Genomic DNA, 24,522 nt, shown 5'->3' on the forward strand with positions numbered 1-24,522 from the left:
TTTCATGTTTTCTAAGTTACTCACTTAAATATATAGCTCTGAAGATTCAGCTTCATGACATTTTAAGGGCAGATACTTACACTTTATTTGAGTATTTCCATTTTCTGTAGGTTTATACTTTAATTCAACTCCACCTCAGAGGTAAATACTTGACTTTTCTCCATTTAAGTTGTGTCCTTTTCAGAATACAGTATCTCACCCCCTTATTTTTATTGTGAACAACATATCTTAAAAAGTGTTATGGAGTTTTTGTCATGAGCAGAAGGGATCCTTTGTGGATTGAGCTCAAAATTCTTGTCCAAACTCTCCTGCATCAGCTGGAACATACAGTACAGTACTGCTTTGTTCTGCTCATAGTCATGCACCGTTCCAGCCAAAAAACAAAAGAGTAAATCTAGAATAATTAATGCTATTTTTGCGGAACACTGACAGGGACTATTTTACTGCATACTGCATATTTGACTTATTCTTTAAATATTTTTGTAAGACCATATAGTCACGTGGGTTCTTTAAACCAATCAGAGCGCGGCTGATCGTCTGTCACGCGCATGTGCACAGAACCACTGGGGTCAGTTTAGCTGCAAATTGTGCCGTGTAGAGCTGAATGTGTGGAAAACCAAGGTGGGAAAATGTGTGAGATGCAAAAGCTGAGGGTTTCGGTGGAGCAGATACTGACTGCGGCTGCTGAGGAGATATTTGGAGTATTTCAAAGAAGCATCGCCGAGATTGAGGAGAAACTCAGTGATTCCCAAAAGCACAAGAAAAGAAACCAGAGACTACCGGACACTGTGCACCAAACAGGTTTGTTCACCTCAACGTTTTTTGTTTTAAATTTTTTTTTTCCCGGATTGGAGACTGTATAAACAACGTTTAAACATTGAGCGACGTTATAGCTGAACAGTATTTGAACGTTTTTTGTTTTTTTTTTTAAATCCACATTCTGCTTCCGTTCAAGGTCCATTGTTTATTTTGGGACAGTGGTGTTTGTCATTGTGAAACAGCTCAGTGAAAATCAGCTTTGTCACAGCTGTTATTGTCTGTGTTTCCCACTGGGTGGTGCAGACATTCGGATTTCCCCAGAGCAGCAGGGACGTGTGGACCAGGAGGACCCAGAGCCCCCCCATATTAAAGAGGAACAGGAGGAAGAGTGGATCAGTCAGGAGGGAGAGCAGACAATGAAGCTTGTACTACTATCAGGTTGGCATCTGCTGTTACCTCCGCCAAGGAGGTTATCTTTTCATCGGGGTTTGTCTGTTTCTTTGTTTGTCTGTCTGTTAGCAAGATAACTCAAAAAGTTATGGAAGGATTTTGATGAAATGTTGATACTGATACAAGTAACAGATGATTAAATTTTGGTGATGGTGGGCGGGGGGGGTTGATGAAATTTTCAGGAAATGTTGATACTGGCACAGGGAACAAATAATGGGGCGGGGTTGTGAATGAAGCGTCTGCCATCGCCTAATCCATTGTTTTGTGTTGCGTAGAAATGATTCCCACTAGAAACAAATGGCCCAGAGTTTACAGGATACAAAGTCACCTCTGACTGATACTGATTGACAGCTGTTTTAATAATGACTGTAGACCTGGTGCACTGTCGTTCATCATATAAAGTACAGAAGCAAAGGGTCTCACTCGCTGACTTTGAACTAAAATTAGAATATTTAAATAAAACCAAACAAAACTAAAACTTTCAGATCAACTTCAATAGTAATACAAAATGTGATATCTGAGATTTAATTGAAACTGTGAGGTACTGTGATGAGTGAATAGAGCCTGAGGACACTGAGCATTTATTGGACACATTTGACACAAACATTGAATTCTGTTGGTCCAGTCTCTGTGTATGTGAAGCAAATATGTACATTACACAGGAAGGGCTTCTAACAAGGTGAATGTCTGACCTTTGGTGGCATTGTGAAAATATGTTTGTTTGAAATGTTTGTGTTTTAGAGTGTCCTACACTCAACCAAAAGCTGTGGATGGTGAAAGAAGAGCTCCCCCTGGAGCAGCAGGAGAGGAGCCCCAGTCTGGACCAGGTGGACCCAGAATCTCCCCATATCAAGGAAGAGGAGAACCTGTGGACCAATCAGGAGGGAGAACAGCTTCAAGGGCCAGAGGAGCCTTATATCACTATGTTCCCATCCACTCCATCTCATGTGAAGAGTGAATATGATGAAGACAAAGCTCAGTCCTCACAGCTTCATCAAAGTCAAACTGAGGAGAACAGAGAGGAACCAGACGACGGAGATCACTATGGAGGATCAGAGCCAGACAACATCCAAAATAATGACTTCCCAATAAGTGATCTGACATGTCAAACAATACAACATCAATACATCGAGGATGATAATATGTGTAAGTTTTGGTCAGTGCCAGAGACACAGATGCCAGTCCACACAACAAAGAAGCCTTTCAGCTGTTCTGTTTGTAAGAAAGCTTTTGCATATAATAGTAAACTTAAAGATCACATGATGGTTCATACAGGAGAGAAGCCTTTCAGTTGTTCAGTTTGTAAGAAAGGTTTTGCACGTATATCTGAAGTTAAAAATCATATGCCAGTTCATACAAGAGAGAAGCCTTTCAGCTGTACAGTTTGCAAGAGAGGTTTTCCACATAAAAGCAATCTTAACAGACATATGTTAGTTCATACAAGAGAGAAGCCTTTCAGTTGTTCAGTTTGTAAGAAAGGTTTTGCACGTAATAGTCTTGTTAAGGAACACATGTCAGTTCACACAGGAGAGAAGCCTTTCAGCTGTTCGGTTTGTAAGAAAGCTTTTGCACGTAAATCTGAAGTTAAGCAACATATGCCAGTTCATACAAGAGAGAAGCCTTTCTGCTGTTCAGTTTGTGAGAAAGGTTTTGCACGTAAAAGTCTTGTTAAGGAACACATGTCAGTTCACACAGGAGAGAAGCCTTATAGCTGTTCGGTTTGTGAGAAAGGTTTTGCACGTAAATCTGATGTTAAGCAACATATGTCAGTTCATTTAATGGAGAAGACTGATCAGGACAGTGATGTACTTGCAAGTGATGTGAGACGTTCAAGTGATTTCTGATATTTTTTTGTGTTCAACCTTTTCTTTAGTTTTCTCAAAAAGTGCATTTTCAGATAAGTGGTTTTCATCTTCAGTCATGGTGTCATTTTATCAGCTTTTAGTTCACTGATTTTAAAGCGTCACCTTTAATTATTAATTTATTTACATGAAAATTTTTACAAAATAAATAATGTTAACCACAAAGTTTGCTACATGTGAAGCTGAATTTAATATATACAGTGTATTATTATTACTACTATTCATTGTGTGCTTTGCCTTTGCATTATCCCCTAATGATGTCTTTGCACTGAATTCAATCACCTTAAACACCAAAAATAAGTAAATAAACTTTGATGCAACCTCGATTTGTGAACCAGCAGAGGGTGGTGTTTAATAGAAAAAAAACACTTATTCTTCTACACGCCCAACAATGTATTCAGGAAATTTCCGCCTTCTATAGAAGAAGTGCTAAAATAAATATCACCCAGTGACATTAAAAACAGAAGAACATAATGCAGTTCCTATTATCAGCTTTTTTTCTTCTTAGTTGTAGACTTTAATTAAAATATCCTGTTAAAGTGAGAGAAGTCATTCATTTTAGTTCAAAGTCGCTTTAGGACATTTCATGTTTTCTTAGTCACTCCATTAAATATATAGCTCTGAAGATTCAGCTTAATGACATTTTAAGGGCAGATACTTGCACTTTATTTGAGTATTTCCATTTTCTGTAGGTTTATACTTTAATTCTACTCCACCTCAGACGTAAATACCTGAGTTTTCGCCACTTAATTTGTGTCCTTTTCAGAATACAATATCTCATCCCCTTTATGTTCAGTGTGAACCACATATTTTCACATTTGTTATGGATTTTCTGTCATGAATAGAAACGATCCTTGATGAATTGATGTCAAAGTTCTTATTGTACAAACTCTCCTGCATCAGCTGGAACATACAGTACTTCTTTGTTCAGCTCATAGTCATGCACCGTTCCAACCAAGAGAAAAAAAAGAGTAAATCTATAATAATTAATGCTACTTTTGCAGAAAACTGACAGGGACTATTCTACTGCGTACTGCATATTTGAAATGTTCTTTTTTTCCCCAACTTTATTGAAAACAGTGTATAGTACAAAAACTTGAAAAAAACAAGATGTCAAAAAGGAAAACGTATTTGAACATTTAAGTTTTAAAAAATTGCATAGACTTCAAGATACAAAGCATAATATACAAATAATAGTATAAAAAAGTAAATAAAATAAATATAAATAAATAAATGCAACATAGAGTTCAGTTAATATTAAATAATTGTTTTTAAATTGCCAGGGTGTTAGAGTTTGTTTTATTTATTATTCTAAATAAATTTTAAAGATTTAATATAATTTTCAAATTCCAATAGGAAGATTTTAAAGTTTGGGTGTATGTTTGACATGTTCTTAAAATTTTTTGTAAGATGAACGTGACCATATAGTCACATGGATCGGTAAACCAATCAGCGAGCGGCTGAGCTTCTGTCATGCGCATGTGCACAGAACCGCTGGAGTTTAGCTACGAATAATATAATGAAGAGTTGAATGTGTGGATAACCAAGGTGGTAATATGTGTGAGATGCAAAAGCTGAGGGTGTCGGTGGAGCAGATACTGACTGCGGCTGCTGAGGAGATATTTGGAGTATTTCTAAGAAGCATCGCAGAGATTGAAGAGAAACTCAGTGATTCTCCAAAGCACAAGAAAAGAAACCAGAGACTACTGGACACTGTGCACCAAACAGGTTTGTTCACCTCAGCGTTTTTTGTTTTAAATAATGTTTTCCTGGATTAGAGACTTTATAAACAGTTTTTAAATGTTAAGCGACGTTATACCTAAACTGTATATGAGCGTTTTGTTTTTGTCTACATATTACTTCCGTTCAAGATTCTTTATTTATTTTGGGCCAGTGATGTTTCTCATTGTGAAATAGCTCACTAAAAATCAGCTTTGTCACAGCTGTTATTTGTCTGTTTCCCACTGGGTCATGCAGACATTCGGATTTCCCCAGAGCAGCAGGGACGTAGCCCCCATGTGGACCAGGAGGACCCAGAGCCCCCCCACATTAAAGAGGAACAGGGGGAAGAGTGGATCAGTCAGGAGGGAGAGCAGACAATGAAGCTTCTGCTACTATCAGGTTGGCATCTGTTCCGTCTGTGTTGCCATGGTAATGCTACAGGATGCTTGTAGAAATATACACATTGTATACATTAACTTAGCTAGAGGAACATCAGCTACAATCTCAACAAAACAAAATTTTGGACAGCAAAACACAATTAACACAACATGCACTTCATTGAGCAAATGTTGAAAACAACTCAAACCAGAATTTATGAAGAAAACCTTTATAAAACAAAAGACCACTGGGACAAACATGTTACACTAAGCAGATTCAGCAGTACAAGTATTAGTTCTCTTCTGCTAAAACTCACTGAATGAGACAGAGGTTTCATTATGATGTAATGATTATGAATTTTGTCTTACCTTAGCTGTTTTCTGATCATGACTTGGTTTTGTATGAATGAAGCTTCTGCCATTGCCTAACCCATTGTTTTTTTTGTTGCATTGAAACGATCCCCACTAGAAATAAACGGGCTTAACAGGAGGGTCAGTCCATCTCAGATCACCCAAAAATATGGCATTTTTAAATCCTCACCCCCTCCAATTTTTATGAAATTTGGTATATAGGTAGTTCATAGCCAGAAAGGCCAAAATTTTAAATTTGAACTTTATCAGATCAACGGTTTTTGAGATATCGCAATTTTTTTTTATTTATTTTTTTTTTTTTCACTTTTTTCGCAAAAAACACTGTGGCAGCCAAGTTTCAAATTGCTGTACTTCAGCAACCACTGGTCTGATTTTCAAAAGCAGGGTATTTCTGTTAAGGGGAGACCATAAGTAATCTGACCACTGCTTGAATTGGCCTGTTGACAAACAGTAAACACTTAGTTTTCATAAGATTGAGACAGTTGTGAAATTTTCATTGACTTTTGGTTTGTGATTGACAATATTTCTTGGAATACATCAACTTGAGACACTCTATATGGAAGTATACAGAAAGGACACTGAATGGATCGCTGAAGGAATGGACATGTCAGCTCCTACATGGTATTGCATGAAAATAAAAAAGAAAACCCCTTCAATTGTTTTATTTTGTAGTTGACACATAGGGCTACATTTTTCATCATGGTGTCAAAGAGGTCGGGCGTGTCCCACAGTGTCAATTTCAAGGTCAAAATATAAATTAAAAGGTCATCCAACTCAAAAGTACCCAAACTGCACAAAATAATGCTAGATTTAATTCCTTATGGCCCCTCCTTTACAGAAATACCTTGTTTTTTAAAATCGGACCAGTGGTTGCTGAGTTAAAGCAATTTGAAATTTGGCTACCACTGCCTTTTTTGGGAAAAAGTGAAAAAATTAAATTGTGATATCTCAAAAATCGTTGGTCCAAAAAAGTTCAAATTTGAAAGTTCGGCTTTTCTGTCTGTGAGTTACCCATACACCAAATTTCATCAAAATTGAAGGAGGTGGGGTTTAACTCACTGGGTAAACTGAGATGGACTGACCCAGGATCCAAAGTCACCTTTGACTGATAGTGATTGACAGCTGTTTTAATAATGACTGTAGACCTGGTGCACTGTCGTTCATCATATAAAGTACAGAAGCAAAGGGTCTTACTCACTGACTTTGAACTAAAATTAGAATATTTAAACCACACAAAACTAAAACTGTTAGATCAACTTCAATAGTAATGCGAAATGTGATATCTGAGATTTAATTGAAACTGTGAGGCACTGTGATGAGTGAATAGAGACCGGGGACACTAAGAATTTATTGGACACATTTGACACAAACATTGAATTCTGTTGGTCCAGTCTCTTGGTATGTGAAGCAAATATGTACATTTACAGGGGGGGCTTCTTACAAGGTGAATGTCTGACCTTTGGTGGCATCATTGGGACAATATGTTTGATTAAAGTGTTTGTGTTTTAGAGTGTCCTACACTCATCCAAAAGCTGTGGATGGTGAAAGAAGAGCTCCCCCTGGAGAAGCCGGGCAGGACCCCCAGTCTGGACCAGGTGGACCCAGAGCCTCCCCATACCAAGGAAGAGGAGAACCTGTGGACCAATCAGGAGGGAGAACAGCTTCAAGGGCTAGAGGAGGCTGATATCACTAAGTTCTCATCCACTCCACCTCGTGTGAAGAGTGAATATGATGAAGGCAAAGCTGAGTCCTCACACCTTCATCAAAGTCAAATTGAGGAGAACACAGAGGAACCAGAAGATGGAGATGACTATGGAGGATCAGAACCAGACCGCATCCAAAATAATGACTTCCCTATCAGTCATGTGGCATGTCAAACAACACAACATAAATGCACCAAGGATGAAAAAAAATATAAACTTTTGTCAGTGTCGGAGACACAGATGACAGTCCACACAACAAAGAAGCATTTCTGCTGTTCAGTTTGTAACAGAGGTTTTGTGCATAAAAGTAAACTTAAGAGACATATGCTAGTTCATACAGGAGAAAAGCCTTTCAGCTGTTCAGTTTGTAAGAAAGCTTTTGCACGTAAATCTGATGTTAAGCAACATATGCCAGTTCATACAGGAGAGAAGCCTTTCTGCTGTTCAGTGTGTAAGAAAGGTTTTGCGAATAAAAGTAATCTTAAGAATCATATGTCAGTTCACACTGGAGAAAAGCCTTTCTGCTGTTCAGTTTGTAAGAGACATTTTGCCCATAAATGGAATCTTAAGAAACATATGTTACATCACACAGGAAAGAAGGTTTCCATCCACTAAGTTTATAATGACTACTTTTTTAAACATAAAAATCCAATTCCAATAAAACATGATGATCTGTACAAGGCAGTAAAATTCACACAATGAATTTAGATCCAGATGAACATGGAGGAGCAGATACTGATGAGCAGACTGAAGACTGATCAGGACAGTGATTTATTTGTGTTGTAGAGTTGTTGAAGGAAAAAAGACAGCAAACTGGAATGCACATCTGGGATATCTCCCTGTTCTTTATTCATTTTTATTCATTTTATTCACTTTCATTTTTATGCAGGGTTGATCGGAAATCATTGTCCATAAAAGGAGCTAAGCTGCTAGTCATTTAATTCATACATGAATAACAGTTGAGCCAAAATATGGGTGTTACCAGAATACCAGAGCATTATTAATGACCCTTTTAATCTTGGCGATTGTGGGATCGTTTCACTTGCTGGCTTCCCAAGTATCTGCCAGTTCAGAGTGACCTGGCAGCTAAATTCAGCAACTGTCTGGGGTCCAACAAGATCAGGAAACATTAGAACATCAGAAACATTTTGCAATGGAGTGATTTCCAACAGTTACCAAAAATGTTACACCATACACAACATTCCCCTTTTTGTGGGATACAATCCCACAACAAAAATACTCAAAATTAACCAATTTCCCAATTAATCAATTATTTATCTTTCAATGTAAGTAAGGATGAAAAACCTGACTGATATTATCAGGAAAATTCCCTTACGACCCCCAGAACTGCATTTTCTGTTTTTTGTATATCCATATAGATAATAGATTGTGGGCAATCACTCAAGGCTTGCACTGAATATACTATGTTTGATATACACAAATACAATTAGCCATACAGTTGTTAATTAAGTGAAACTGAACCCATTATACCATTATATGTAATATACTGCCATTAATACCAGTGTCTATCAATGGAACGTGATTCCTTGTGTATACCAGAATACAACATGCTGTCATAAGAACCAGGATTATATTGTACAATACCTGTAACAGGAGATTGTAACATAGGTAAAATTGTAACACATGATTAACTGTACATTCTTGAGTAAATGGATCATAGTGTAAATGTAACTGTAATTGTAGAATATGAGTATTCAGTAAATCAGTCCAAGTCCATGCAGATTCTCAGGTGGCCATAGTGGCTGTGAGTTCAGAGTGCGGTTAGAGAGGCTTTGGCACAGATGTAAACAGTGACGAGACAAAAGTCAGCTCCTCCAATCCCATTCATTCAAAGTTAGAGTTTCACAGCTTATCTGTCCATAGGTTTGTCAGCCATGTCAAGAATGGGAAATAAATCCGGATGCTCAATCACCATCTGTGCCAACTGAGTTTCAGCCTCCCATAACACAGACTCCTCCTTTACTGGCGAGCATCCAATCTAAAATGTGATGATTTTGCCATGCTACTTTACTGGTTGCATCTAATTGCTCTCTGAGTGCACCAACCACTTCATTAGTGTAATCGATAAGTCGCTGCTGATTATAACAGATGTAGTTTATCCAGTTTTTTTTTTTTTTTTTTGGCGAGATCCAGATAAATATAGATTCCAATCCTGCTATTACTTCATGTCTAGCCTTGAACTCATCTGGTATTCTTTTTGACTGGCATATTGTATCTAAATATACTCCCGGATCAGCTTCATAAGCTCTCTTTGATCGACTAAGTTCACTCTTTTTAATCCTCAATATGTCATTTACACCTTCATACACAACATGTACCGGCACCTTCATTCTAACAAGGATACATAGTTCTATCCAGTGAGGAGGAAGGGTATTCAACAAAATGTCATTATATCCAATAACTATCTGAGACTGCAGTTGTCTGTTCACTTAGAAGTTGGGCATTAGGTGTAGTCATAGTTATATTAGGACAAGTTTGAGGTATTGCTTCTGGATGTTCATACCACACAGGCTACTCAACAAACAGTGACATCATATTAGCATGTGGAAACCAAGACGGAACCCATGGAACATTACACTTAACTGTATCGTTGCCCACATATATGCCATGCCAATTATAACTTGTGTCTGAAAATGCTCCGCTGGCAAAGCATTCATACTCCATTGTCTCATGTATCCTATAATCAGTAGGTTCATTTTGGGCTGTTAACATGTAATACTCAGCGCACACTTTACTTGCACTATCCGGTTGCTGACTAAGTAAATCTTGTCTACCTCTGGAGCCATGGATTAATCTACATTGTTTAGCACATAAAGGCAAAGAAAGAATTCCTACATTTTGGGTTGGTGTGAATCTTCCCTTTCTACACTCCATCTGTTGCATTTTTTGCACACTCTTCAAAATGATGCGAAGAGATGTGCAACGTTAAATTTATTTCTAATATTGTTTTGTATTCAAGTTGTTTTTGGTTTTTTTTTCCTCAAAAAGTCCATTTTCAGATAAGTGGGTTTAATTTTCAGCCATGGTTTCATTTTATTGACTTTTAATTCAATGTTTTTAAAGCCTCACTTTTATTTATTCATTCATTTACATGAAAATTTTTCCAAAATAAATAAGGTTAACCACAAAATCTCCGATATGTGAAGCTTCATTTAAGATATACATTGTATTATTATTTGTATTACTACTATTCAGTGTGTGCTTGGGCTTTGTATTATCACCTAATGATGTCTCTGCATTCCATTAGGATCACCTTCAACACCAAAAATAAGTACCGTAAATAAAAAAATCTCCTAAATGTTGCTTTAGGACATTTCATGTTTTCTAAGTCACTCCCTTAAATATATTGCTCTGAAGATTCAGCTTAATGACATTTTATGGGCAGATACTTGTATTTTACTTGAGTATTTCCATTTTCTGCAGGTTTATGCTTTAATTCTACTCCACCTCAGAGGTAAATACTTGACTTATCTCACTTTATTTGTGTCCTATTCAGAATACAGTATCTCATCCCCTTTAAGTTCATTGTGAACCACGTATCTTCAAAGGCGTTTTGGATTTTTTGTCATGAGCAGAAGTGATCCTTTATAGATTGAGGTCAAAATTCTTGTACAAACTCCTCTGCTTTAGCTGGAACATACACTACAGTACTTTTTTGTTCTGCTCATAGTCATGCACCACTCCAGCCAAAAGTAAAAAATAAAAAAAATAAAAAGTAAATCTATAATAATTAATGCTATTTATGCGGAAAATTGATAGGGACTATGTTACTGTATATATGACTTGTGTTTCAAATATGTTTGTAAGATGTTATGTCACCATGTAGTCACGTGGATCGGTAAACCAATCAGCGGGCGGCTGAGCGTCTCTCCTTATGCGCATGTGCATAGAACTACTGGCGTTTAGCTGTAAACAGTGTCGTGGAGAATCGTATATGATTCTAACGGTGTGTGGTAAAATGTGTGAAATGCAAAAGCTGAGGGCGTCGGTGGAGCAGATACTGACTGCGGCTGCTGAGGAGATATTTGGAATATTTCAAAGAAGCATTGCAGAGATTGAGGAGAAACTCAGTGATTCCCTAAAGCACAATAAAAGAAACCAGAGACTACCGGACACTGTGTACAAAACAGGTTTGTTCAACTCAACGTTTTTTGTTTTAAAAGATGTTTTCCTGGATTAGAGACTGTATAAACAGTTTTTAAACGTTAAGCGACGTTATAGCTAAACTGTATATGAGCGTTTTGTTTTTGTCAACATATTACTTCCGCTCAAGATCCTTTGTTTATTTTGGGACAGTGATGTTTCTAATTGTGAAATAGCTCCCTGAAAATCAGCTTTGTCACAGCTGTTATTGTCTGTGTTTCCCACTGGGTCATGCAGACATTCTGATTCCCCCAGAGCAGCAGGGACGTAGCCCCCATGTGGACCAGGAGGAACCAGAGCCCCCCCACATTAAAGAGGAACAGGAGGATGAGTGGATCAGTCAGGAGGGAGAGCAGACAATGAAGCTTCTACTACTGTCAGGTTAGCATTTGTTGTTCTGTCTGCGTTACCATGGTAATGCTACACGGTACTTGTAGCAATATATACATGGTATATATTCACTTAAGTAGAAAAACATCGGCTAAAATCTCAACAGAACCAGCTGTTGGACAACAAAACACAATTAACACAACAAGCAGTTAAATGAGCAAATATTGAAAACAAGTCAGACCAGAATTTATCATGAATGATTTTGTAAAACAAAAGACCAATGTGACAAACTTTGCACCACTAATTGAACACTAAGCAGATTCAACAGTGTAAATAGTATTTCTCTTCCACTAAAACTCACTGAATGAGACAAAAGTCACGTTATGATGAAATGATTATGAATTTTGTCTTACCTTAGCTGTTTTCTGATCATGACTTGGTTTTGTATGAATGAAGCTTCTGCCATCGCCTAGTCCATTGTTTTGTGTTTCATTGAAATGGTTCCCACTCGAAAACAAATGGCTCACGGTTAAACAGGATGCAAAGTCCCCTCTAACTGATACTGCTTGACAAAAAAAGAAAAAAAAATACTGATTGACAGTCGTTTTAATAATGACTGTAGACCTAGTGCGCTGTCACAACATGTAAAGCAAAGGGTCTCACTCACTGACTTTGAAATAAAATTAGAATGTATAAATAAAACCAAACAAAACTAAAACTGTCAGATCAACTTCAATAGTAATACAAAATGCGATATCTGAGATTTAATTTAAACTGTGAGGCAGTGTGATGAATGAATAGAGCCTGAGGTAGTGTTGTAGTACTCGAAACCAGTTTCGAGACCATTTTCTGCTTTCTTGGTCTCGTCTTGGACTAACTCAGTCTCGGACCACAGTGGGAGGAGAAGGACCCGGAATTTCAGAGCAAGTCCTCAAGACCAACAGAGTTTTTTTAATGTTCATGTTAACAAAAATCCATTCAGTAATATCTGCGAGCCAAATTGCCCATTTTTCCCCCCTAGGATGGTGAAGCCATGGGCCAACCTACTCTGCCTGTAAATGGCTAGTACTTGCTGCCACTGATTAGATTGGTTAACTTTAGGCATGATGACTGATGAAACAATCAGAGGCAGACTGGGGCAGGCCATGCCGAGGAAAATATTGCTAACTAGCGCTGGCCACCTCTGGAACCTGATTGGACACCTCAGGTGCCAGTTCCACCCCAGTTGATTGACAGGTCACTGCACGTCTCATTGAAAGATGAATGATTATAGGAAATGCGAACGAGAAGGACAGAATGAACGTCTTTCAACTTGATGATGATTAATACCAACGGCCCACCTAATTCCAAGTTTAGTCCTAGAAGGTATACAAGGACCTGGTTGAAGAGCCATTGTGCTGCTTCTTCTGTGTGTTCTAGGCAGTGCAGTGTGAAAGCAAATCTGTCTAGAAATCAGGGTGGGCTTAACATGTTGATGACAGACCAGCGTTGTTGAAGCAGTTTTGAAAAATTGGCAGGAAATGATGCATATGATTGGGATTTTTTTAATGATACTAAAAAGTTCATATGAATGGGTTAAGTAGACAAGAGTGTGCCAGATTGCTCTTATAAACAATTCCCAGTCTAGCTTAGTCTGTAGGCCTAACAGTTGATTATTAACTGGGGTGACATTAAATCATTATGAAAACTGACTTGATTTTATGGTCTTGGTCTCGACTCGGTCTTGCTTCCTCAAAGACTCGGTCTTGACTTGGTCTCGACTGCATTTAAAAACCAACAGTCTCAGTTTCGACCCTTCAAAGGTTCTGTCTTGACTCTATCTTGACATAGACGGTCTCATTCCCATCACTAGCCTGAGGACACTGAGCATTTATTGGACACATTTGACACAAACATTGAATTCTGTTGGTCCAGTCTCTGTGTATGTTCAGCAAATATGTACATTAACAGGAAGGGCTTCTAACAAGGGTGATGTCTGAGCTTTGGTGGCATCATTGTGAAAATATGTTTGACTGAAGTGTTGGTCTATGTTTTAGGGTGTCCTACACCCAACCAAAAGCTGTGGATGGTGAAAGAAGAGCCTCCCCTGGAGCAGCAGCACAGGAGCCCCAGTCTGGACCATGTGGACCCAGAGCCTCCCCATACCAAGGAAGAGGAGAACCTGTGGACCAGTCAGGAGGGAGAACTGCTTCAGGGGCTAGAGGAGGCTGGTATCACTAAGTTCCCATCCCCTCCACCTTGTGTAAAGAGTGAATATGATGAAAACAAAGCTCAGTCCTCACAGCTTCATCAAAGTCAAATTGAGGAGAACACAGAGGAACCAGAAGACAGAGGTGACTATGGAGAATCAGAACCAGACAGCATCAAAAATAATGACTTCCCTATAAGTGATGAGGCATGTCAAACAACACATCAATCCACTGAGGATGATAAAACGTGTAAGTTTTTGTCAGTGTTGGAGACACAGGTGACAGTCCACACTACAAAGAAGCCTTTCTGCTGTTCAGTGTGTAAGAAAGGTTTTCTGCATAAAAGTTATCTTAACAGACATATGTCAGTTCATACAGGAGAAAAGCCTTTTAGTTGTCCAATTTGTAAGAGAGGTTTTGCACGTAAAAGTCTTGTTAAGGTACATATGTCAGTTCACACAGGAGAAAAGCCTTTCAGCTGTTCAGTTTGTAAGAAAGCTTTTGCACGTAAATCTGATGTTAAGCAACATATGCCAGTTCATACAAGAGAGAAGCCTTACAGCTGTTCAGTTTGTAAGAAAGGTTTTCCGCGTAAAGGTAATCTTAAGGAACATATGTTAGTTCATACAAGAGAGAAGCCTTTCTGCTGTTCAGTTTGTAAGAAAGGTTTTGCCCTTAAATGGAATCTTAGTAAACATATGTTAACTCACACAGGAAAGAAGGCTTCCGCCCCACTAAGTTTATAATAACTACTTTTTTAAAGATAAAAATCCAGTTTCGATAAAACATGAGGATCCATACAAGGCAGTAAAATTCACACAATGAATTTAGATCCAGATGAACATGGAGGAGCAGATACTGATGAGCAGACTGAAGACTGATCAGGACAGTGTTCTACTTGTAAGTGATGTGAGACGTTAAAGTGATTGCCTATATTGTTTTGTTTTCAAGTTTTGTTTTAATTTTCTATAAGTGCATTTTCACATAAGTGGGTTTCATCTTTAGCCATGGTGTCATTTTATTGAGTTTCAATTCAATGTCTTTAAAGCCTCACCTTTATTTATTAATTCATTTACATGAAAATTTTTCCAAAATAAATAATGTTAACCACAAAGTCTCCTATATGTGAAGCTCCATTTTAAGATATACATTGTATTATTATTTTTACTACTACTATTAAGTGTGTGCATGGCCTTTGCATCATTACCTACTGATGTCTCTGCATTTCATTAGGATCACCTTCAACACCAAAAATAAGTAAATTAGAAAAGCACTCGGAGAGCGCAGACCTCCGCCAAGGCAGATCAGTTTTTTGTAATTTTGTTATTAGTGGGTTTTATTTTAGTTGTTTTGCTGAACCTGGTGGCGTTTGGTTAGATTGATCAGCTAAGGTAATATGCTAATTTGGAGAAGAGTTGCTGTAGAGCTAAGCTCTGCCAATAAAAGTTCATTAAAGTTATTATTCATGAGTTAAAGGAGGCGAAACTTCTATAACTTGGCGTTTGTAAGATCCGACTCATTCTATAAGAATTCTGTTGAGTTTTGATTTTGCTAATATTGAGTTTTTAATGAGTTTAGCGGCCATGATAATGATGGCATGCTAAGGTAGCTGCTATGCTATCCGCTGGTTAATGCCTCATTGTGTGTGTTATCAGGAAAGCAGAGCGGGCCTTTCTAAACTAAATGAATGACAAGGAATAACGAATGACCACGTAAGATTTGGCATAACAACTGCTCCTTTGTCATTCGGAATAGTTTGAATGGAATGACAGCTACAATGGGAACGACAGATGACTTCGAATAACGGAAAACGACGTGTCGGTTTACTGGCTGGCCGGCCTCTAGTAAATATAGTGAACAGAATATGGAAGTAACAACATGTATCCCCTGCAATTAGCTGTGGGTGTAGCCCTAGCCTCAGCTGGAAGTGAAGCTCCAGAGAGCTACGCGAGCCCATCTAACTTGATTATCAAAATAAAAGCGCTTCCGTATCAACTTTACGGGACTAAAGCGTCCACTGTCGTCTTCCTGAAATATTAGAGCCAAGGCATCACGTATGTGACGTGACATTTCTATACGCACTGTTGTCGATCAAGTTGGAATACAATGTTTTTATCTCTTCCCATGAAATGAATGTGGTATTGTGATTCATTCTTGATAAAGTGTAACTGGATGCAGTTGGTATGTAATTACTGCAGCTGGTCAAAGGTGATTACCGATGATTACGCTAAATCTTACGTGGTCTTTGCCAAATCTTACGTGGTCATTCGTTATTCCTTGTCATTCGTCATTTAGTTTAGAAAGGCCCAAGCAGAGCTTGGCAAGTACACAGTGTTCACACAGCTAACTGCTGATCTCTGCTTATACCACAGTCCTATAATAGTAAAACTTAAAAATTGTAAATTGTCTATCTCCTTACAAGTACAGTACAATTGCAGAGTGAACGAACTTGTAAAGTTAGCACCACTCACGTAGCCTACCCAAGCTAACACCAACCTTTCCCTCAAAAAACTTAAGTTTTCAAAGTAATAAATGTTGTCCTTTCAGTGGTCAGCCCCACTACTCACAAGTATTACATACACAACAATACACACAGTAGTGCAACAACGATTAGGTGTGGTTTATTTTTGAGATTTACCATGCTCACCGCTGTTTCTCCCACTGAATAACATAAGAGCGCTCATATCATTTGTAACTGTTCAGGCTTACACGGACCACGTGATCACCGGAGCGGCGACATCAAAGCGTGTAGTAACAGTATAGGGCTCTGGTTTGTGATTGTGTAATCACGTGGATCGGTAGTCACGTGGATCGGTTAACCAATCAGCGTGCGTCTGAGCTTCTCTCCTTATGCGCATGTGCTCAGAACCACCGGAATTAGCTTAGCTCGCCAGCTGCGAACAGTCGCGTGTGTTTGTGACGGTGTGTGGGGCAACAAGTGCTAAAATGTGTGAAATGCAAAAGGTGAGGGCATCGGTGGAGCAGATACTGACTGCGGCTGCGGAGGAGATATTTGGAGTATTTCAAAGAAGCATCGCAGAGATTGAGGAGAAACTCAGTGATTCCCCAAAGCACAAGAAAAGAAACCAGAGACTACCGGACACTGTGCACCAAACAGGTTTGTTCAACTCAAACTGATTTGTTTTAAAAATGTTTTCCTGAATTAGAGACTTTATAATCATTGTTGAAATATTCTGCGACGTTATAGCTAAACTGTAAATGAGCGGTTCTTACCCCGCGGCCGAGGGTTCTTATAACTGCCGCCTGCCTGTCCGTCTGTTTTTTTCAACGACATAATCACATTATCTGAAGAATGCATTGAGATATCTGCTCCAAATTTATACAGTGGCTGCATCTTGACATGAGGCAGAAGCCTATTGAAAATAGGTCACCTTGATCTACTTTTTCAAGGTCTAATGACCTTGTGCAGTTGAAATATCTGAGTTGGTTCAAGTATAAATATGTAGTAAGTTTTACAGAAAGACAATATAATTTAAACTATAGGGCAGTAACTTCCAACAGAAGCTTATGCTATATTTGGCCACGGGGTATTAAAACTGCGCAGCACGTTATGTTTTGTTTATCTACATAATACTTCCGTTCAAAATCCATTGTTTGTTGTGGGATAGTGATGTTTCCCATTGTGAAATAGCTCAGTGAAAATGAGCTTTGTCGTAGCTGTTATTGTCTGTGTTTCCCACTGGGTCATGCAGACATTCTGATTCCCCCAGAGCAGCAGGGATATAGCCCCCATGTGGACCAGGAGGACCCAGAGCCCCCCCACATTAAAGAGGATCAGGAGGAAGAGCAGACATTGAAGCTTCTACTACTATCAGGTTGGCCTCTGTTGTTCTGTCTGTGTCGCCATGGTAATGCTACACGATGCTTGTAGCAATATATACATGGTATATATTCACTTAACTAGAGGAACATCAGCTGAAATCTCAACAAAACCAACTCTTGGACAACAAAACACAATCCACACAACAAGCAGTTAACTGAGCAAATATTGAAAACAAGTCAGACCAGAATTTATCAAGAATAATTTTATTAAACAAAAGACTAATGTGACAAACTTTGTACCACTAATTGAACACTAAATAGATTCAACAGTACAACTATTATTTCTCTTCCATGAAAACTCAAAGAATGAGACAGAGTTAATGTAGTGATTGTGAATTTTTTCTTACCTTTGCTTATTTCAGATCATAACTTGGTTTTGTATGAATGAAGCTTCTGCCATCACCTAATCCATTGGTTTTGTGCGGCATTGAGGTGATTCCCTCAGAAAATAATGGCCTGGGGTTTACAGGATGCAAGTAATTTCTGACTGATACTGATTGACAGCTGTTTTAATAATGACTGTAGACCTGGTGCGCTGTCGTTCATCATATAAAGAACTGAAGCAAAGGGTCTCACTCCACTTTTACAGCCAAGTTAAAAACATGGTTTGTTGACAATTACACCTGCACACACTGACATACGGCTGTGTGTTATTTGCGTCATGATCATGGATGCTGTCTGTCCATATGTGATGTCTGTCTGCATCCCTGAATTTGATTATGTGCTGATGTATTGTGTGTGATTATACTGTATGTGCTGCTTTTGTATGTTTTGATTATATGTGCTGTCTCAGTATGATTGTACTGTTCTCTCTTATCTTTATTGATTTATCTTGTCTCTTAGCTTTCTTATCGCTCTCCTTTTCATTACTGTGCTGTAATATATTGATTTTTTTTTTAGGATGCCTGTTGTCATCAGACTACAGCAGTATATTAGCCATGTGGGCTTAAGCTGCCCTTTTTATTCTTATTGATATAATTAATTAATTAGGATTGCCCATGACATAATAAACTATTGAACTAACCTAACAGGAACTGCTTCTAACAAGGTGAATGTCTGACCTGTGGTGGCATCATTGTGAAAATATGTTTGATTAAAGTGTTTGTCTGTGTTTTAGAGTGTCCTACACTCATCCAAAAGCTGTGGATGGTGAAAGAAGAGCCACTCCTGGAGCAACAGGACAGGAGCCCCAGTCTGGACCAGGTGGACCCAGAGCCTCCCCATACCAAGGAAGAGGAGAACCTGTGGACCAATCAGGAGGGAGAACAGCTTCAAGGGCTAGAGGAGGCTGCTATCACTAAGTTCCCATCCACTCCACCGCGTGTGAAGATTGAATATGATGAAGAGAAAGCTCAGTCCTCACAGCTTCATCAAAGTCAAACTGAGAACACAGAGGAACCAGAAGACGGAGATGACTATGGAGGATCAGAACCAGACAGCATCCAAAATAATGGCTTCCCAATAAGTGATGTGGCATGTCAAACAACACAACATCAGTGCACTGAGGATGATAAAACATGTAAGTTTTGGTCAGTATTGGACACACAGATGACAGTCAACACAACAAAGAAGCCTTTCAGCTGTTCAGTTTGTGAGAAAGGTTTTGCATATAAAAGTAATCTTAAGAGACATATGTTAGTTCATACAGGAGAGAAGCCTTTCAGTTGTTCAGTTTGTAAGAAAGGTTTTGCGCGTAAAAGTCTTGTTAAGGAACACATGTCAGTTCACACAGGAGAAAAGCCTTTCAGCTGTTCAATTTGTAAGAAAGGTTTTGCACGTATATCTGAAGTTAAAAATCATATGTTAGTTCATACAAGAGAGAAGCCTTTCAGCTGTTCAGTTTGTAAGAAAGGTTTTGCACGTAAATTTGAAATCAAGCAACATATGTCAGTTCATACAGGAGAGAAGCCTTTCAGCTGTTCAGTTTGTAAGAAAGGTTTTGCGCATAGAAGTAATCTTAAGAATCATATGTCAGTTCACACAGGAGAAAAGCCTTTCTGCTGTTCAGTTTGTAAGAAAGGTTTTGCCCGTAAACGGAATCTTAAGAACCATATGTTCACTCACACTGGAAAGAAGGCTTCCATCCACTAAGTTTATAATGACTACTTTTTTAAACATAAAAATCTAGTTCAGATAAAACATGCACGGTGCACGTAACAACAGTCTATACAAGGCATTAAAATTCACACAATGAATTTAGATCCAGATGAACATGGAGGAGCAGATACTGATGAGCAGACTGAAGACTCATCAGGACAGTGAAGTACTTGCAAGTGATGAGACATTAAAGTGAAATATGATATTGCTTTGTATTCTGAAAGTTTTGTTTAGTTTTCTCAAAAAGTGCATTTTCAGATAAGTGAGTTTCATCTTCAGCCATGGTGTCATTTTATTGACTTTCAATTCAGTGTTTTTAAATCCCCACTTTTTTTTATTCATTCATTTACATGTACATTTTTCCAAAATAATGTTAACCACAAAGTTTCCTATATGTGAAGCTTCATTTAAGATATATATTGTATTATTATTTTATTTAATATTTGTATTTGTAGTAGTAGTATTAACGGTTCTGGACAATTGTTTAAGATATACATTGTATTATTATTTCTACTACTACTATTCAGTGTGTGCTTGGTCTTTGCATTATCACTTATTATATCACCTATAATTAGGATCACCTTCAACATCAAAAAGAAGATGGGATAGATAGGTGAAAGGCATGCCATCTGCAGCAAATTCAAAAGAATTTCAAGGTCAGTAGGGTAGATAGTGGGCACAGGAGAGATGATTATATTCATACTGATGTTATTTACAGTTTTACATCTATATTCATTTATTATTATTATACAAAATGTAGATTGTAACCTGAGGTAATAAACCCTGATGTTGCACACTCCGGTACAATAGATGGCGGTATGCACCTTTTAACGTTGGTTGTAATCCGCCAATAAAATGAGAGAAGAAGAATCTTGTCAGCTCGTCCTAATAGTATTGTTACAGTGAGCAGAGGAACCTAGTAGTTGCAGTGTTGAGTAGTAGAGGGGAAAAAGTGTTGTCATTAGTAAACATCTTAGACCAACCCTCTAAAAGAATATTAGATCAGCTTTTCACCTTTCTCAGAGAAAGTGGCTTATTGGCGAGAATATGAGTGGTTTACATAACCACCATTATGACTAGTGATGGGACTTTTGGCTCTTTGAAGGGAGTCGTTCAATCAGGAGCCGTTCACTGAAAAGAGCCGTTCAAAAGACTGGCTCTGTAATGTTTTTTGTATTATTTTGAAACACCAATGTTTTAACGACTAAATAGACTACATGTGATGATTGACATTACATTTTAAAGGTGTTTAATTGGCACGGCTTTAAATATCTTACCGTAAAAAAGAATAGTTAGTTAAAATGTGTGGGCTAAATACACGACATGAGAGGTGACATTAGGCAAATGCTGGAATTTGACCAAAAACGTCTTCAATTGGCGGTGAAAATTATTCGTTGATCCAGACTTGAAAGATATATATTTTTTGCAAATAATGCAAGTTGCATGCCCATCTTTTCTTTCTGAAAAGTGCATCCAAATACTACTCCTGTTTCTTTGGCTCATTAGTCACAGGTGGTCACTCACTCACTCAAACTTCTCTCCGGTTTCGACCAGGCTTCCAGCTCCGCCTCCTCCAGTATGCTCACCTCACGCTTCAAACTGTTGTTTTTTTTTTTTTTTTTTGCTAACTTCTTGCCATGAGACATGCGCAGTGTGCAAGCACTCTTTTTTTTCTGCTCGAACATTCTCCTGCTCAATGCCTCCCCAGTGACGCTAAATTGACAGGCAATCAGACACTCCCTCCTTAAACAAAAAAAAAAAAAAAAAAAAAAAAAAAAAACAGCTCTTTACAAAGACTCGGTTCCCATTGTTCATTTCAAAGAGCCGTTCAAAAGATTTGATTCATTCGTGAACGTCACATCACTAATTATGACGGCGTATTTGGGCCACATAAAAACGCTTGTCACTATGAGAATACAGTTGTTATATTTCGAGAATAAAGTCGTAGTTTAAAAAAACTCTAACCAGAATAAAGTCGAAGTTTAAAAAAAAAAAAAACTCATTTAACGAGGATGAAATAATAATAATTCGAGAATAAAGTCATAATATAATGAGAATAAAGTCATACCCACTAATCGAATAACTTGGAACATTTTGTGAAGTTATACTTTAATTTGTGGTTTACGCACAAAGGCCAAATACTGAGCCTATCCCACCATCAACACATTATCATTAGTCGAAGGACTTTGAAGCGACTTCGCACACTTTTGAATTTGTTGTAAGAACCGAACTGATTTGGAGCAAATTACCTCTTTTGTGGAAGAGAAACTGACGAAGTGGTCGGCTGCAGAGTTATCGGTGGTTATACCAGAGAACTAAAGGGTTTGTTGTTTCTCAAGAAACTGTGAGGATTCTACTCCGACTTTTGGAGTCCAACTGAAGTGAAAGGTTCTGCTTCTCTCGTTGCGTTCGCTGTAAAACCGGAAACTGTCGAATTTTCAAAATATTACTACTTTAATCTCATAAAAGTACAACTTTATTCTCGTTAAATAATGCGTTTTTTTTAAAACTACGACTTTAGTCACATTATATTATGACTTTATTCTCAAAATGTAACGACTTTATTCTTGTTAAATAATGAGTTTTTTTTTAAACTACGACTTTACTGTCATTATATTATGACTGTATTCTCGAAATATTATGATTTTATTCTCGTTAAATAATGAGTTTTTAAGTACGACTTTACTCTCATTACATAATGACTTTATTCTCTAAATATATTGACTTTATTCTCGTAGTGACAAGTGTTTTTATTTTCTTATGTGACATAAGAAAATAAAAACGTATTATGTGGCCCTAATACGCCATCGTACACCATAGTTAAGAAGTCTCAAACTCATTTTGTTTCAGGGTCCACATTCAGCCTGATTTGATCTCGAGTGGGCCGGACCAGTAAAATAACATAATAACCTAAGAATAATGACAACTCCAAATTTTTGTCTTTGTTTTAGTGCAAAAAACCCCATTCAATTATGAAAATACTTACTTTTATAAACTATCCAAACATAAAAGATGGGGATAACCTGAGAAAAATTAAATTTCTTAAGAAAACTAAGTGCAGTTTTAACAATATTATGCGCCAACATATCATTTATATGTTCATTATGGATCAGATCTACAAAGACACTAAACACTTAGTAACAGTAAGAAAATTGTTAAAATTGTGCTTAATTTTCTTTAGACATTGCAGGTTGTTCATATTTGTTCAGGTTATTCACATTTTATTGTTACAGGATAGTTTGTAAATGTAAGTATTTTCATTATTTAATGTTACTCTTTGCTCTAAAGCAAAGACAAAAATGTGAAGTTTTCATTATTTATAGTCATAATGTAATATTATGTATTTATTTATTTTCACATCAAACCGAGAAGAAAATAGTCATTATTTTTTGTAGGTTATTATGCTATTATTTTACTTGAGATCACATTGGTCTGTAGTTGAACCTGAACTAAAATGAGTTCCACAGCCTTGACTGGAATTTGTGCACTTTGCAAATTCATCCCACAGGCCGGATTGAAACCTTTGGTGGGCCGCATTTGGCCCCTGGCCGCATGTTTGAGACCCCTGCCATAGATAGTCCCTCTGACCATAGTCTATAACACACCAGCCCAGTATGTGACAGTAATGCTCCTAAAATGGATGCCAACTGCCAAATAAACCTGGAAGAAGAAGAAGAAGAAGCCCGTGTTGTACCTAATTCTACTCGCTGTCGGAAACTGCTCCCCCTTCCTGAGTCAGCCATGAAGAGGACAATATTGCAGTTATAATTTTGTCTTTTTAATATTAAAGAATGTGCAAGTGTAAGGTATATAAAACTTTCTAAAGTTAAATCTTAGATACACAACACACAAAATATATAACAATTAGGGATGTAACAATATGACAATTTCATATCACGGTTATTGTGACCCATATTATCATGGTTATCATGGTATTGTTGAAATTGTGCTCAAAATGTTCAGAAAGTACTGATACACACACTGAAATAATTTAACCAGGTTGTATTTTTGAAAAGAACGACAACAAAAAAAAAATTGGCACAATGTACCTTCTGTTGGCAGAAACATTTAAATATTAACCTGTAATGGTCTGAGCCTATTTTGTCTGTTTTTCAGAACTTTTGATTTTGCCTTTATATACTAAAGTAAAGAAATGTTTACTATACCCATGTTTGGTATCTTTTTTTCAGCACAACATCTATATCACCTGTATATATATATATTTTTTTTTACTTTAACCAACTATATCAACATAAAAGAACAAAAAACACACAAAAAATATAAAATCTGATTTGAAAAATGTATATAATTTATTGCATAAATAACACAGATGTTTAACGAACCTTTTCAAAGACTTTAAAAGTGAATATTGGTTCCAAATATTAGGTATATAAAATCAAAACTGTAATAAATTAAACTATACTCAAATATTTGACATAAAAGCATATCTTTACATTGGTGTTTTCTCCGGAAAAGTGCGGTAATCAAACAGTTATCATGATAATTAGAATTTAAACGGTAATACTAGCTGTCGGCAATTTTACCGTGGTTTATCATTATACCGGTAATCGTTACATCCCTACTAACAAAAACACTAAATGATATTCATCCTTGCAATGACTTTATGAGACAAAGATTTAATATTGAGAAAAAT

General features: G+C 37.4%; 2 protein-coding genes across 4 annotated transcripts in view; both read left to right on the forward strand.

The window, feature by feature from the left end:
* Positions 1-272: 272 nt before the first annotated feature.
* LOC115428174 (uncharacterized) lies at positions 273-8,378 on the forward strand. The gene is made up of 7 exons (XM_030147021.1): positions 273-801; positions 1,063-1,197; positions 1,951-2,451; positions 4,620-4,799; positions 5,049-5,192; positions 7,052-7,410; positions 8,304-8,378. Exons 1-7 carry the CDS (start codon positions 630-632, stop codon positions 8,376-8,378), a joined length of 1,566 nt encoding a protein of 521 aa, XP_030002881.1. The 5' UTR covers positions 273-629.
* A 2,727-nt stretch (positions 8,379-11,105) lies between these two features.
* Positions 11,106-24,522, forward strand: part of LOC115428011 (zinc finger protein 583-like) — a 40,872-nt gene continuing 27,455 nt past the window's right edge. The window contains exons 1-3 of one of the 3 annotated variants that reach the window (XM_030146777.1): positions 11,149-11,396; positions 11,647-11,790; positions 18,889-19,888. In XM_030146777.1, the coding sequence (XP_030002637.1) occupies positions 11,201-11,396; positions 11,647-11,790; positions 18,889-19,862 (1,314 nt within the window). In that variant the 5' untranslated portion in view covers positions 11,149-11,200 and the 3' untranslated portion in view covers positions 19,863-19,888. Of the gene's footprint in view, positions 11,397-11,646; positions 11,791-18,888; positions 19,889-24,522 lie in introns of those variants that run through there. The other 2 variants (XM_030146779.1, XM_030146778.1) reach the window with 2 other exon arrangements.

The sequence above is a fragment of the Sphaeramia orbicularis genome, chromosome 11 (genome assembly GCF_902148855.1).
Source record: "Sphaeramia orbicularis chromosome 11, fSphaOr1.1, whole genome shotgun sequence".
NCBI lineage: Eukaryota > Metazoa > Chordata > Actinopteri > Kurtiformes > Apogonidae > Sphaeramia > Sphaeramia orbicularis.